The sequence below is a fragment of the Medicago truncatula genome, chromosome 8 (genome assembly GCF_003473485.1).
Source record: "Medicago truncatula cultivar Jemalong A17 chromosome 8, MtrunA17r5.0-ANR, whole genome shotgun sequence".
In the NCBI taxonomy this organism is placed as follows: domain Eukaryota; kingdom Viridiplantae; phylum Streptophyta; class Magnoliopsida; order Fabales; family Fabaceae; genus Medicago; species Medicago truncatula.
The window spans coordinates 35219221-35231717 of record NC_053049.1 but is presented as its reverse complement, the minus strand read 5'-3'; the positions used below and the strand labels follow the sequence as shown (position 1 = coordinate 35231717).

Genomic DNA, 12497 nt, shown 5'->3' with positions numbered 1-12497 from the left:
TTACTATTAAAGATAAAATATATAAAGTTAAACTATTTTTGCATCAATTGTAAGATGTTTTTGTGAAAGAGTTCAAGAACCCATTCAAGCTTAAGAAGCTTTGCGAGCTTTCTATGAAACGTTGCTCCGCAAATTCTGTGATTGATACCATTTATATATGTTGATGATGGCTCATAATCTAACTTAAAAGTGCCAACATGGCATAACTAGCTTTTGACTGAGTTCGAAGTGAAAAGTCAAAGCAAGATCATTCACTTACGAAGAACAATGATCTTTAACTACTTACAATGATAACAAAGATACATGAAAGAGAACAATTTATCTCATAATGTGTTTGTTAAGTGTGTAAATCTTCTAATAACTATCTGTGTATCCTCTTATCAAAGTGAATAGTCAAAGCAAGTCACGTGTATCCTCTGTCTCGCCATCTAAGCGGCGAATTTTGGTGTTTGAATTCTCCATCGTTGTTGACGGTTATGATGATTTGGGTTGTTTTGTGAATGTTCTGGTGGAACTTGGCTTCTAGTTCTCGCCATGTTTAGAGTCTTTAGGCCTAGGTCATTTTTTACCAAGGCCTAACAGTGAAAGTCAATGTTCTAGTTTGAACTCTATCACTAAGTGTTGATGTTACTTGCTTCTGTTCGTACGCTCCTTCAAATGGGGTACCTGGGGAAAGACCCGCTATTTATAGCGTGACTCCAAAGTGATATGCTTATGGTTGTTGCTATCTTCATTCTAAATTCATATCAGATAAGCTAAATTTATTAAGGAAAATTGAGATAAGTTGCAGCGCTTATCTTATTTGAATGCATTCCACAATGTTGGTGAAGCACGTCGGTCTATGAAGCCCAGATACGAGATACGATACGGATACGATACTGCATCGATACGGAAAATTTTCAAAAATCAAGATACGATACGACTGAGATACGTTAATAAAAAAAAATTATATAATTAAATGTACAATATAATTATAACCATTTTTTTAATATGCAAATATATTAACAAACACAAGAAACCAGACTCGTAGCACATTAACATAAATATAAATAATATTGACGATTGAGAGAGTGGTCATTAGTCAATTACATACGAAATATATACAAAAAGAGCACTATCAGTGTTATACATCAATGCTACACTATATCCAAAAGGAACTTGTTAGTGCTATACTATATCGATCCAAAAAAGAAGCACTCTATCCAAAAAAGAACACATCAGTACTAAGAGTTAACACTAACAAGTAACTAACGTTTACATCTCCTCTCCTCCCTTCCCATCATCAAGATACAAATCAGCTTCCAAATCCGGTTCATCCAAAGACAACTCTGCTAACTCAATTCCAACACCATCAAGCGGTTCATGCATATCTCCACTAATGTCCCACATTCTTGATTGTCCTTTCTTATATCCATCTTCTTTCCTTGACAAGAGTTGAAGATTAGTATGCACATAAACCAAATCTTCTATCCTTTTTGGATCCATTTTGTTTATTTTCAAAGAATGGATAAAAGAAAAAGTACTCCAATTTCTCTCACAACATGAGGAAGAACAAGGTTGCAAAAGAAGCTTTAAACCCTAATTTCTCGACGGTGGCCAAAGTGGACGGCAACCACTTTGGAAGAAAAAGTTGAAACCCTAATTTCTTAGAAAGGGAAAGATGCAATTGTTTGTGTGGTGTGGGTCGTACTGGAACCAAAGAAAGATAAAGGAAATGTATATATATTATAGTAATATAATGCTTTTACTCTTGTTTTTTACAAAAAAAAAAAAAAAAAAAAACAGAAATCAAAATAATATAAAAAATACAAGTATCCGTGCGTATCGGGACGTATCGGAAAGTATCGGATAATTATTTTTTAAAAAAATAAAATTTAATATTTGGATACTCTCCAGATACGTATCGGGAAGTATCGGGCAGGTATCGGTGCAGGATACGCAGGGGATACGGTACGTCATCCATTTTGAAGTATCGAGGCTTCACAGACGTCGGTGCTACCAAAATTATGAGAAAAAGGTGGGTGGGTTTCTTGGGATGATGTCGGGGTAGATATCCACATTGTTTCATCCTTAATGTCGAGTTGAGCACCTCAGAGTTATTTGTTAGAGGAATTCATTATTGGATCAATTTGGTACTTTTAAAGTGGGTTTCCTTATTGGATAATCTTTACGATAATTGGGATGGGACTTTTAGACACATACCATTATCGAAGACAATTGCTCTTTATGCACTAAGAAAAGTCGAATGGTAGTTAACTACCGTTTAGAAACCCTTTTAAAATCGGGTGAATCGATTTAAAAGTGTTTTAAGTGTCTATGGTGAGTGCCCGAGAGTAATCATCGGGTGTCTAAAGAGCTATCATCATCATTATGGACGCCATCTAAAATTATACGAATAATCTTCTTTCAAACTTTTGTCATATGTGTGTAGTTTGAAGTCCTACGAAATGTGGCATGTATTTTTGACTCTCGAGGAAACAATAATAAAGTGTAATTAGAATGTAATGAAACGAAAAAGTAATCAAAATGCAAATTATTTGAATGTTTACATGTGGATTCATTAGCACCATGGTCCGAGAAAAAAAGAAGTTTATCACGTGATACATCACAAACAAACCATAGACGGACAACCCTAACCAAGTAACCATAGTAACCATTAGACATCATGTCTCTTTCCTTCGGTTGATTTTTGATGCATAAACAATCTCGAGAGCATGTAAAGCAAGAAAATTGAAATATTATAACTTCACAGATTGTAAGTTAATGGTAGAACAAAACATGGAGAAAGAATGAATGGGAAATAATCGCATAATATAATCAACACTTATGCAAGGAATGATTATTTCTGTACGTAGTAGACATTAGAGAGCTTGTGTTTATACGAATGCATAATAAACAGAACACAAGAACGTTGTTTTTTTAATAAAAAGTCAACTAAATTTTAAGTTGGCAATTCACACAATACAAGAGGGTAGTGGGTTTAACCGCTAAACATAGTTCATTCTTCAGTTTTGTTTCGTAAAAATTAGCATTTTTCATGCTAAAAACATGACTCGCGTACTTTTAATGTTAATACTTCCTATTTGCTTACATTGTAGATTAATAAATTACATGTTATACGATATATGTAAAATGAATTTGCAAATATGTTGTAGAATTATCATGCAGCTTAATGTTAGATGCAAATATGTAATAATAGAGGACTTAAGGACAATTGAGGCTCATCAAGATAAAACAACATTGCTGAAAAGAAGTGATATGTTGAGTTGGCATCGCGCATACAGTAGTTAAGGACTCAGTTGATATCTAAACATTCGTAATGAAAAATTGATGAAAACATATTTTGTCAAGATTCTACTTTACAATGATCAACAATAAAATGCCCCACGTTCTTACATTTACAGCATGGTACAATGTTGACGATATAACACATTGTGATCAAGTTTCATTCGTCTTTAAGCCAATGGCGAACCACATGTAAAAGAAAACCTAAGCAAAATACTGCAGACACCAAAACAACAATGATTCTGACCCACAAAGAGGATACAAAAGCATCTAACACAAATGCATTCCATAACCAATACCATAAGATAGAGAACATTGACCCTACAACAGCTCCAACAACCACTTGGCTCACTGTATGAAGTTTTTGTGACACCCGCAGGTATGACTGAAAACAAAGAACAAACATGAGAATAAAACACTTAACATTGGACATCGTGATAGTAAACTTCAAATTGAGAAATTCATTCCATGACAAAAGTAACAAGCTCAAGAAATGATTTCAAATTTACTTAAGATGATCCATATGTTATCAACTTTCAATCCAACGGTGAATTTTGTCACAAATAAATTACCACCTTTGTCCCTATATGTAAGACATATTGATCAAAGCACGAGAATTAAAAAAAGATTACATTTGATTTCTCAATAATGTGCATTCTATTTCTATAATTACCGTTCAATTATTAATAGAGATAAATGGTTGGGCTTTCAATTATCTCCATTTTAATTAGGGGTATTTTTATGAAAAAACAAATAATGCATCTTGTAATCTGTAAACAGTCTTATAAAAAATGACATAGTATTAAATATCGTACTTATACTCAAATATCTATAATAAAAAAAAAAAAACTAGTTTCAATAAATTATGTGCACTAAATGGACAGCCCACATATTTAAGAGTCCCAAGCCACCTATCACTCGATCCATACTGAGCGAATGCTAGTTGTTAATATATTATGTTCGTAGTTACGATTTGAACCCTAGACCTCCTTTTCAAAGTCCTTTGGATGTCACCACTCAACCACTTGAGCTATACCTTGGGGACATTTAATAATTTTGTTTGTTTATCGTTATTGATATACTTTTAATCAAGATGTTTGATTCTGATACTAGTCACTTAGTGTCAATGTAAAACACATTACATGTTTAGATAGATTTTAGAGCATTTCAAACTTTTTTGTTGTAACAAAGTTCTTGTGAAGAGGGAGCTCTATATTCTCCCTGTATTAGATCAAATTTATGTAAACATGATGCACCTAATGGACAAGGTAGTAACTAAGACTATGATGGAAAGTTAAGGTAACCAATGTCACGAATCACACAATGAAATGAGAATAAAGGATATACCAGTCAACTAAATTGGACATACTAAATACTTACCAAATAAGAACCAAATGCCAAAGCCAAGCAACTGCTGGTAATGGTGAGTGCATTGATACTTAACAATTCAACACCTGCATCATCACCAAAGAAACTTATAAAAATATAGTCATGCAATTCTATTGTATTTATGGAAAAAATAAGAATGAAATCCAACACATCTGTACTTCCATGAAGTAGAGAGAAGACATAGTTCTAACTAAATAATTTTTTTCCCTGAATTGATTCTTCTAGATGAATATTCTGGTACCTATTTGGTTATTCTTAACAATTGAAACAAAACAGAGATAATGGAAATCATACGAAAATGCAGAAGTTAACAATCAAATATCTATTTGGTTTCAGAAAAAGGGGACAATTTTGCAGTTAAACAAGAAAACATAAATTATTTTCAAAAAACAAGCACACCCTAAGTTTGCTCAACCAAGTTCAAACTTTAAACTTCCATTTTCAAACTATCCCTAAGTTCAAACTTCAAACAGAGATCTATGCTCTCGTAAACTTTTGAGCTTTCAGAATGAGGAGCATATATGCTACATAGAAAGAACAGAATGCAAAGTCTTTTTCTATACGCTTCATTTAAAAATTACTTTATCCATTTTCTAAAGAATACATAATATAATGCATTTGGACAGACAAGCGCTTATCACAGAGCAGGGACAATTTGTCTTTGTAATCGATCATTTGAATGGAAATAAAAGGTGGGAGAAATTACTTGACAAGATACTAAACATGACAGCAAAGAAGATGGATTGAGAATGTGAAGACGGCATCCCAGGGTCCGATTTCACGGTTGAAGGTCTTTTCTGATTCAGTAGTTGTTTGAGTAAAACAGAAAGCACTGCATTTAAAACAGACCCCCCCGCAAACCATAAGGCTTCTGCATCATGCCTCCAAATAACAAAAACAGCAAAGAGGGCACTTACTATCCACTTGCTCTGTAAACAACAGCAACATTAGTTAATAAAAACACCCTCATAACTTAATGTTCACTTAATATAATACAATGGAAGCTCCCTAAGGTTGGCATTCAAATACTTCATTGCAATTTCAGTTTTAATATGGGCAAGCTATGGTTTTTCATTTTATTAATTCATATGTTTTCCTTTACAACTACACAATATTGACTTATCTTTACATTGTTTCTTATTTCAAGTTGTGAAGAAAAAGGTAAAAATAACAAATGTATGATTTTATCATTTCCTTATAAAAAATAACGGTGATATTTTCGTAACTATTATAGAAACATATTTGACAAAATAATGTAACCCAAATGCCGCCTAAGAATCTTAAACTCGGTTTTTTAGATCCAAATGGTTTTTCTTATGACAAAGCAGAGTTGTCTTGTGGATGATTTTGTTTTCTATATTTCTTCACTAAATGACAGCACTTGGAAGCAAACAGAACGATCATGAAGACAATGATCTCATTCTCAGAAACATTGTTAATTATTTGAAATTGCTCCAAGAAGGAAAATGAGGCAGGTCTACCACACCCTGAACATTGTCCAAATGATGCTAAAAAAATTGAGAGAAATATGGATACATGTGCATGATTCCAACATATCAGTAACAACACGGAACTCAATAGGAGTGGTGATATTCAGCATGCAGTCAATGACTATATCAAAGTATGCTCATTTTCTATAGCTTTACATTCAGCTAAATATGAAGATTATAAAAAAGGCCACTTCCAAAATCCAAAGCACTAGAGTTGGTTTTAGATTTGTTTGACACATAGTAGTCAATAGCGGCGCATAGCGGCCGCGCGGTGCGGTGCCGGAGCGCTACGCAACAAGCCATAGCGTTGCGGTGTGAGATAGCGGCGCAACCTTCGTAGCGGTTTTGTGGTTTAGAACCGCTATTTCATTTTAAGAGAAAATACAAAATTGTCCTTGGTTTTAAAAAAAAACAAGGGTATTTTTGACATTTCATCAAACCCTAAAAAGTTCAGCTTCTCTCTTCCTTCTTTCATTCTTACGCAAAACGGTGTTTATCTGCAGAATACAAAACACATCTTCTCTCTGCTTTTCTGCTGTTCTGTGAAACTTCTTCACCTCTGCTGTAAATCTTCCTCTACTTTGTCGTGTTTGCTCTGTTATCCTGTTATTTTTTTGTTTAACAATCTCAAACTCTGTTGTCCTGTTACTTTTTTGTTCTAGTTTTCTTTGTTATTATTGATTCCAAACTCCATTCTGCTCTCTCTGTTTCTGTTTGTAGTTTGTACAAACAATCCTCTGTTTTGTTTATATAAAACTCTATTCTGCGCTCTTATGAAATAGCGGTCATTGCGCTATGCGCTATTAACTACTATACTTTGACAGGATAGGCTTGGGAAATAGTAACTTTCTCAGTTTGTTATCCTAGTTATTCACTCTGGTTGTTCAATCAGTTTGGATACTTTATGGTAGTAATAAGCCCTTGAGCTATTAAGAATGGATACGGATGATTGTTGCTAACCAAGTTTTTAAATCCTTTTGTCTCCTTTATTTTGCAATAATTATATCATCAACGAATATTGATGAATCTGAATCTCTGGATTCTGAATGGAGAAAAAAGTTTTCAGTCTATTTCCTCAATAAAATCACATAACAAAATTCTATCCTACACATTCCACACAATAGAAAACAATAAATGAGCAGAAAAACAAATACAGGTCAGTAGAAGCCAAGCTAACATGGAGTGGTAATTTAGGATGGAAGTGGATTACCAACCAGTCGATTAAGAGTTGATTCCACCTCCTGGAACAAAAACTTTGGCTCAGACTCAGATGACCTATCAACAAAAGCTTCTTGTTCAAGCACTTCAATATGTCCATCACTCTTTCCATCTCTGTTAGCTGTTCTTACAAATCCATCCATCGCACTTTTCACCCAGAGATTGAAAGGAACAAACCCACAAGTGAATGATCTTGAAGCAGATAAACTAGGAGAAAATGAACTGTTTTTCAAGTATCTTTGTTTAGGCTGATTTGTCCTCAAAAAATTGTTAGATGGATTATAGCAAAGCGTGGCTGTTGCGGTCATGTGGAAGGATTGCAGCATAGAGTTTGAATTTGAAAGAACCTGATGTATGAAAAAAGACAGTGGTTAGCTGTAGGCTAAATAGAATAAAACAAGTTCTCAGCACAAACCCATGCACTTAAGTTAAATGTGTACTGTCAATCGCACCTAATCTATGCAAATCTATAATGCGTAACTCAAGTGAAGAGAATCAAAATAAGATAATATGAATAAGTAAACAAGAATCAAATGGCTTTGGAAACGATGAAAATCCACTTATACGATAAACAAACTTTTATATTCCGATTGTATCTGGGATTCTCTAATGAACAACGAAGCAACCTAATCAGTACATTAGGACAGAGGTGGCAATGTTGATGAAGCACGGAAAAAAAGCAAGTACAAGATAGCTATCAACAAGCTCAAAAGTTTCAAATAAAACTAGATCATACTCGGACTCGCCTATCGTCTTGCTAGCTTCACAAATTTTCTTTGCTGCTTCAATGAAATTGGGATTTAGTTTCATCAAATTGAACTATCTTAATACATATTTAAATCTATTTCTTATATAACCTGCTAGTTATTACGCCTAAGTTCCCAAGAGGAGCTATAATTAGAAGATTTAAAGTTCATATCATGTTAAACTACCATAATTACTTATAACTTAAATTCAAAAGGGGCAATTACAATCACAAAATTCAAATACACCAATTCCCAGAATCATCACACACCAAAAATTACAGCATAAAAGGGGTTACAAAGGAATCAAAGAAATTCCAGCAACAACAGAAATCAAAATGAATGTGAGGTATGTTACCTGTTCGAAAGAGCTAGGATAGATATTGATATACGAAATTTGGAAAGCAGCAAGTTTATTCAAGAATTGATTAAAAAATGGAAAGTGTGGTTTTCGTGTCTTTGGTTATCCAATGTAGTACTTGTTTAACATGTGATGATAGTGCAGTCCAAGACAACAACGCCTGAATTGATGACGGTGGCATTTCCACACCAAAACCTGGTTCGTGTCTCGCAAGATAAAACATCATGGGGATAATGTGCTAATTTGTTTGTTCCGCTAAAAAGTTAAAAGAATTAAAAAAAGAGTTGTGTTATTTGAACAACCATTTCAATGATAATTTATGGGACAATCATTGATTTACAAAGAAAATGAGGAATTGACACAAAACCAGAACAGAACAAAAGAGAGATAAAGTAAAAATATAATGAGAGTATGAAAGAGAAAATTGTCACAAAAGTTGTTAAAAAAATGGTTGAAAAAACACAGTGGTTATCTGTAGGCTAAATAGAATAAAACAAGTTCTCAGCATGAACCCATGCACGTAAGTTAAATGTGTACCATCAATTGCACCTAATCTACGCAAGTCTATAATGCGCAACTCAAATAAAAAGAATCAAAATAATATGTATATGGGATTCTTTCAAATGTCTTTGATATATAACCTTGTTAGAATGCATAGAATAGAGGGTAATAATTGTTTGGAAAAGATGACAATCCACTTATACGAAAAAACAAAATTTTACATTCCGATTGTATCTGGGATTCTCTAATGAACAACGAACCAACCCAATCAGTACATTAGGACAGAGGTAACAATGTTGATGAAGCACAGAAAAAAAAGCAAGTACAAGATACAGCGCTATCAATAAGCTCATACTCGGACTCGCGTTTCTGTTTGCTAGCTTCACAGATTTTTTTGCTGCTTCAACAAGATTGGGATTTAGTTTCATCAAATGGAACTATCTTAATACATATTTAAATGTATTTCTTATATAATTTGCTAGTTATTACCCCCAAGTTCCGAAGAGAGTCCACCTGATCGAATACTAGTAAAAACAACATAACTGCTAATTACTAATAATTAAAATTTGCCTATAGAAAGAAAAAAAAAACATATATGTCAACTTATCATGTTATGTATGCAGCTAGCTGGTTTGAGTGGCACAGATACACCAGAATCTCCTCTCATTGAATATATCTCAAATTAGAAGATTTAAAGTTGATATCATGTTAACCTACCATAATTACTTATAACTAAAATTGAAAAGGGACAATTAGAATCACATAATTCAAATCCACCAATTCCCAGAATCATCACACACCAAACATTGTTACCTGTTCGAAAGAGCACCAAGAAGTTTATTGAAGAATTGATTAAAGAATGGAAAGTGTAGTTATCCAATGTAGTACTTGTTGTTTAACATGTGATGATAATAGTGAGGACCAAGACAACAACGCTTCTTGAGTTCATACCTAAACCCGTTTCGTATCTTAACATGGGATTTGGGGATAATGTGCTATTTCTTTGTTCCGCTAAAAAAAATAAAAGAAAAAACAAAATCATTTTGCTTTTTCCCGTGTTTGATAGTAAGTTTGAACTTATGAAAAATAATTTATGTAAATAAATAAATTTTTATTTTAATTTATAAACTTTTACTAACGAAAATTGTATTTTTATAAAATGTTTTTTTCATAAACTACTTTAAAAACTTATTAATAGTACATAAAAATTTATTTATTTGCATAAATTGTTTAATATAAGTTCTAAAATAAGCTAATCCAAACGGACCCTAAAACTGCTTTAGAATTTAGGGTTAATTATTAAATGGGAATTGTTAACCATGCTCGGGGCACTATTTAAAGATCTTAAATAATAATTTTTTTATAAAAGTTTGTGTTATTTAGCATGCTTAAAGAGTACAATGGGGGCACTCGTTAACAAGACTATGTTCAAATGACTCTGCAATATATGCGAAGTTTGAAAAATGACCTTGTACAAAAAAAAAAACACATATTCTAACCCTGTAATCTGAGATTCTTAATATTTTTTTATCCTTTAATATATTTGAAGTCCAAAAAAGCTACTTAGATGTTGAACTTTTTCAGGTTTTTTTTTTCCAGACATGCTTAGGACGTTAAAATATGACTTTACACAAAAAATTATAATTTTCAACTGAGGACGAATTAATTATGAATTTTTAAAGCGCCAAAAAATAAATAAAACAACGAAACAACGAAAACTCCAACATAGAAATCGAATTTTTAGCTAATTGTTTGCGGATACATCTATAGAAATGCATAAAAAGGATTTGCAAAGTTTCGTAGCATTTCAAAGACGTTTCGGTTTATTTTTATTTTTCAACCAAAACGCATGCAATTGCAATTTTGTTCGAGTAAACATATACTCATGGATCAAATTTCAGTCTCTAATAGGCATGGTTATAACATCATAACCATGAAATTTTGGAGTTTTTAAACGAGATACGAATTAATTATGAATTGTTTATGAAATTCATAATATGGAAATAAAAATTCATAATAAATTCGTCCTAGTCAGAAAAATCTATTTTTTTTTTGTAAAATCATGTTTTAACACAAGTGCCCATTTGGAATTAAGACACTAGAAGGCAAATGATTTATGAGATAAGATGCAGCTAAAACTGCCTTCCTAAGCTTTTTCGAGAACCTTATTTTGAAATAATATAGTTTGAGTTTGATCAAACAAGTGCCCATTTTTTCTCTTAGCAACCTCATTTTGTTGGTGGTGGGGGTACTGACACATGAAGACTCATGAGTAGTACCCTTTTTTTGAGACGTAAATTCAACATAAAATTGAGACTTACCAAATCGAAGTGGAGAATCAATCTTCCTTAAGAAAAAAACTCACATTTTTTTGTTCATCTTGGTTGAAGGGTTGAATCAATCTTTCTTTTGACATATTGACTGAAGTCATGCAACTCTTAATAGACAAAAAAAAAAAAAAAAAAAAATTCCAAAACAACAAGATTCAAATCGGAGGAAATAATCTGTTTTTTTCCCATAAGGGTGAAGAGTGCCTGCAATAAACAATACCACGCAGATGAACAATGTCGCCGATTTTGAATAGTGCCACAATGAGCATTCCTGGCTACGGTGAACTGTGCTTTGACGTCGTTTTGTGGTTGAAACTGCAATGAAGGCAACAAAAGAGGCAAAAAGACGGCGGCTTGGGTTTATGCGGAAGGAAAGTCCCATATATCGGGAGCTAGGATGCCATGTGAAAATTTAATATTATATTTTTGAGAGAAATAATCTACAACAACTAATGTGTTTATATATACTACTATTCTAGCTTAACGTTTCACTAATGATTAATAGACCAATTACAAATTACTAATAATAATAGTAAAATTTCATTATTTACAACAAGGTGTATAACATTTAGGTGTTTATAGAAAACAATAACTATGAAAGTATCCCGTCTCTCTTCACTTTTAATAAGTCCTACTTAATAAATCATATGATATAAATAAATTTTGTTGAAATATAATAATATATAACTATTTGTCGAAACTATTTAGTCATTTTTTTAGGTATTGGATTGAAGAAATTGTATTTATTACTACAAAATGGACGATATTAACCCATTTAAACACCCAATACAAGGTGCTCTATTGTAAATGGTCACACCTAAAAAAGTGTGCGGTAAATTTTCTTGCAAATGAAATTGTATACTTTAGTTGTCATTGTCTTGAATTACTACTATCCTATTCTACCTTGTATTGAACAAAAAAATATATAGTCTATGTCTTCCCAAGTAAAGAAACACGCTAGTGACGCAACAATCCAACCAAATGAAACTTCCAAACATTGACGTGTATTTTTTTTTTAATGACTCACTCTCAAAAAGTATTATACAATTTTGATTAGGTGAAATTGTATAGAAATTTCAAATTTGCCTGTAATAATGGAGTAAAAAAATGTATGAATTATTGTACCTTAGTCTAATTTCTCTTACCAATTAGTATTTTATATATATGATCCATACTTGAC

The 12497-nt window shown here is 32.6% G+C and overlaps 1 protein-coding gene across 2 annotated transcripts; it reads right to left on the bottom strand.

The window, feature by feature from the left end:
• Positions 1 to 3299: 3299 nt before the first annotated feature.
• LOC25501622 (lipid phosphate phosphatase epsilon 1, chloroplastic) lies at positions 3300 to 9971 on the bottom strand. 2 transcript variants are annotated; one of them, XM_024771839.2, is made up of 6 exons: positions 9801 to 9970; positions 8484 to 8741; positions 7379 to 7729; positions 5381 to 5603; positions 4666 to 4739; positions 3300 to 3670 (listed from the first exon to the last, which is right to left on the bottom strand). In XM_024771839.2, the coding sequence occupies exons 3-6, from the start codon at positions 7706 to 7708 to the stop codon at positions 3446 to 3448; spliced, it is 852 nt and encodes a 283-aa protein (XP_024627607.1). In that variant the 5' UTR covers positions 7709 to 7729; positions 8484 to 8741; positions 9801 to 9970; the 3' UTR covers positions 3300 to 3445. The 2 variants fall into 2 exon arrangements, with proteins under 2 accessions (XP_024627607.1, XP_013446388.1); XM_013590934.3 differs by lacking the exon at positions 8484 to 8741 and having other exon boundaries at positions 9801 to 9971.
• Between the last annotated feature and the right edge of the window lie 2526 nt (positions 9972 to 12497).

Bases quoted from the DNA above. Each gene is read 5' to 3' on its own strand.
- LOC25501622 (XM_013590934.3), bottom strand. From the start codon at position 7,708: ATGCTGCAATCCTTCCACATGACCGCAACAGCCACGCTTTGCTATAAT. The intron at 5,604-7,378 runs GTTGGTAATCCA...TGTTGTTTACAG, and splicing joins AATCAACTCTTAATCGACTG to AGCAAGTGGATAGTAAGTGC. The intron at 4,740-5,380 runs GTAATTTCTCCC...GTGATGATGCAG, and splicing joins CATGTTTAGTATCTTGTCAA to GTGTTGAATTGTTAAGTATC.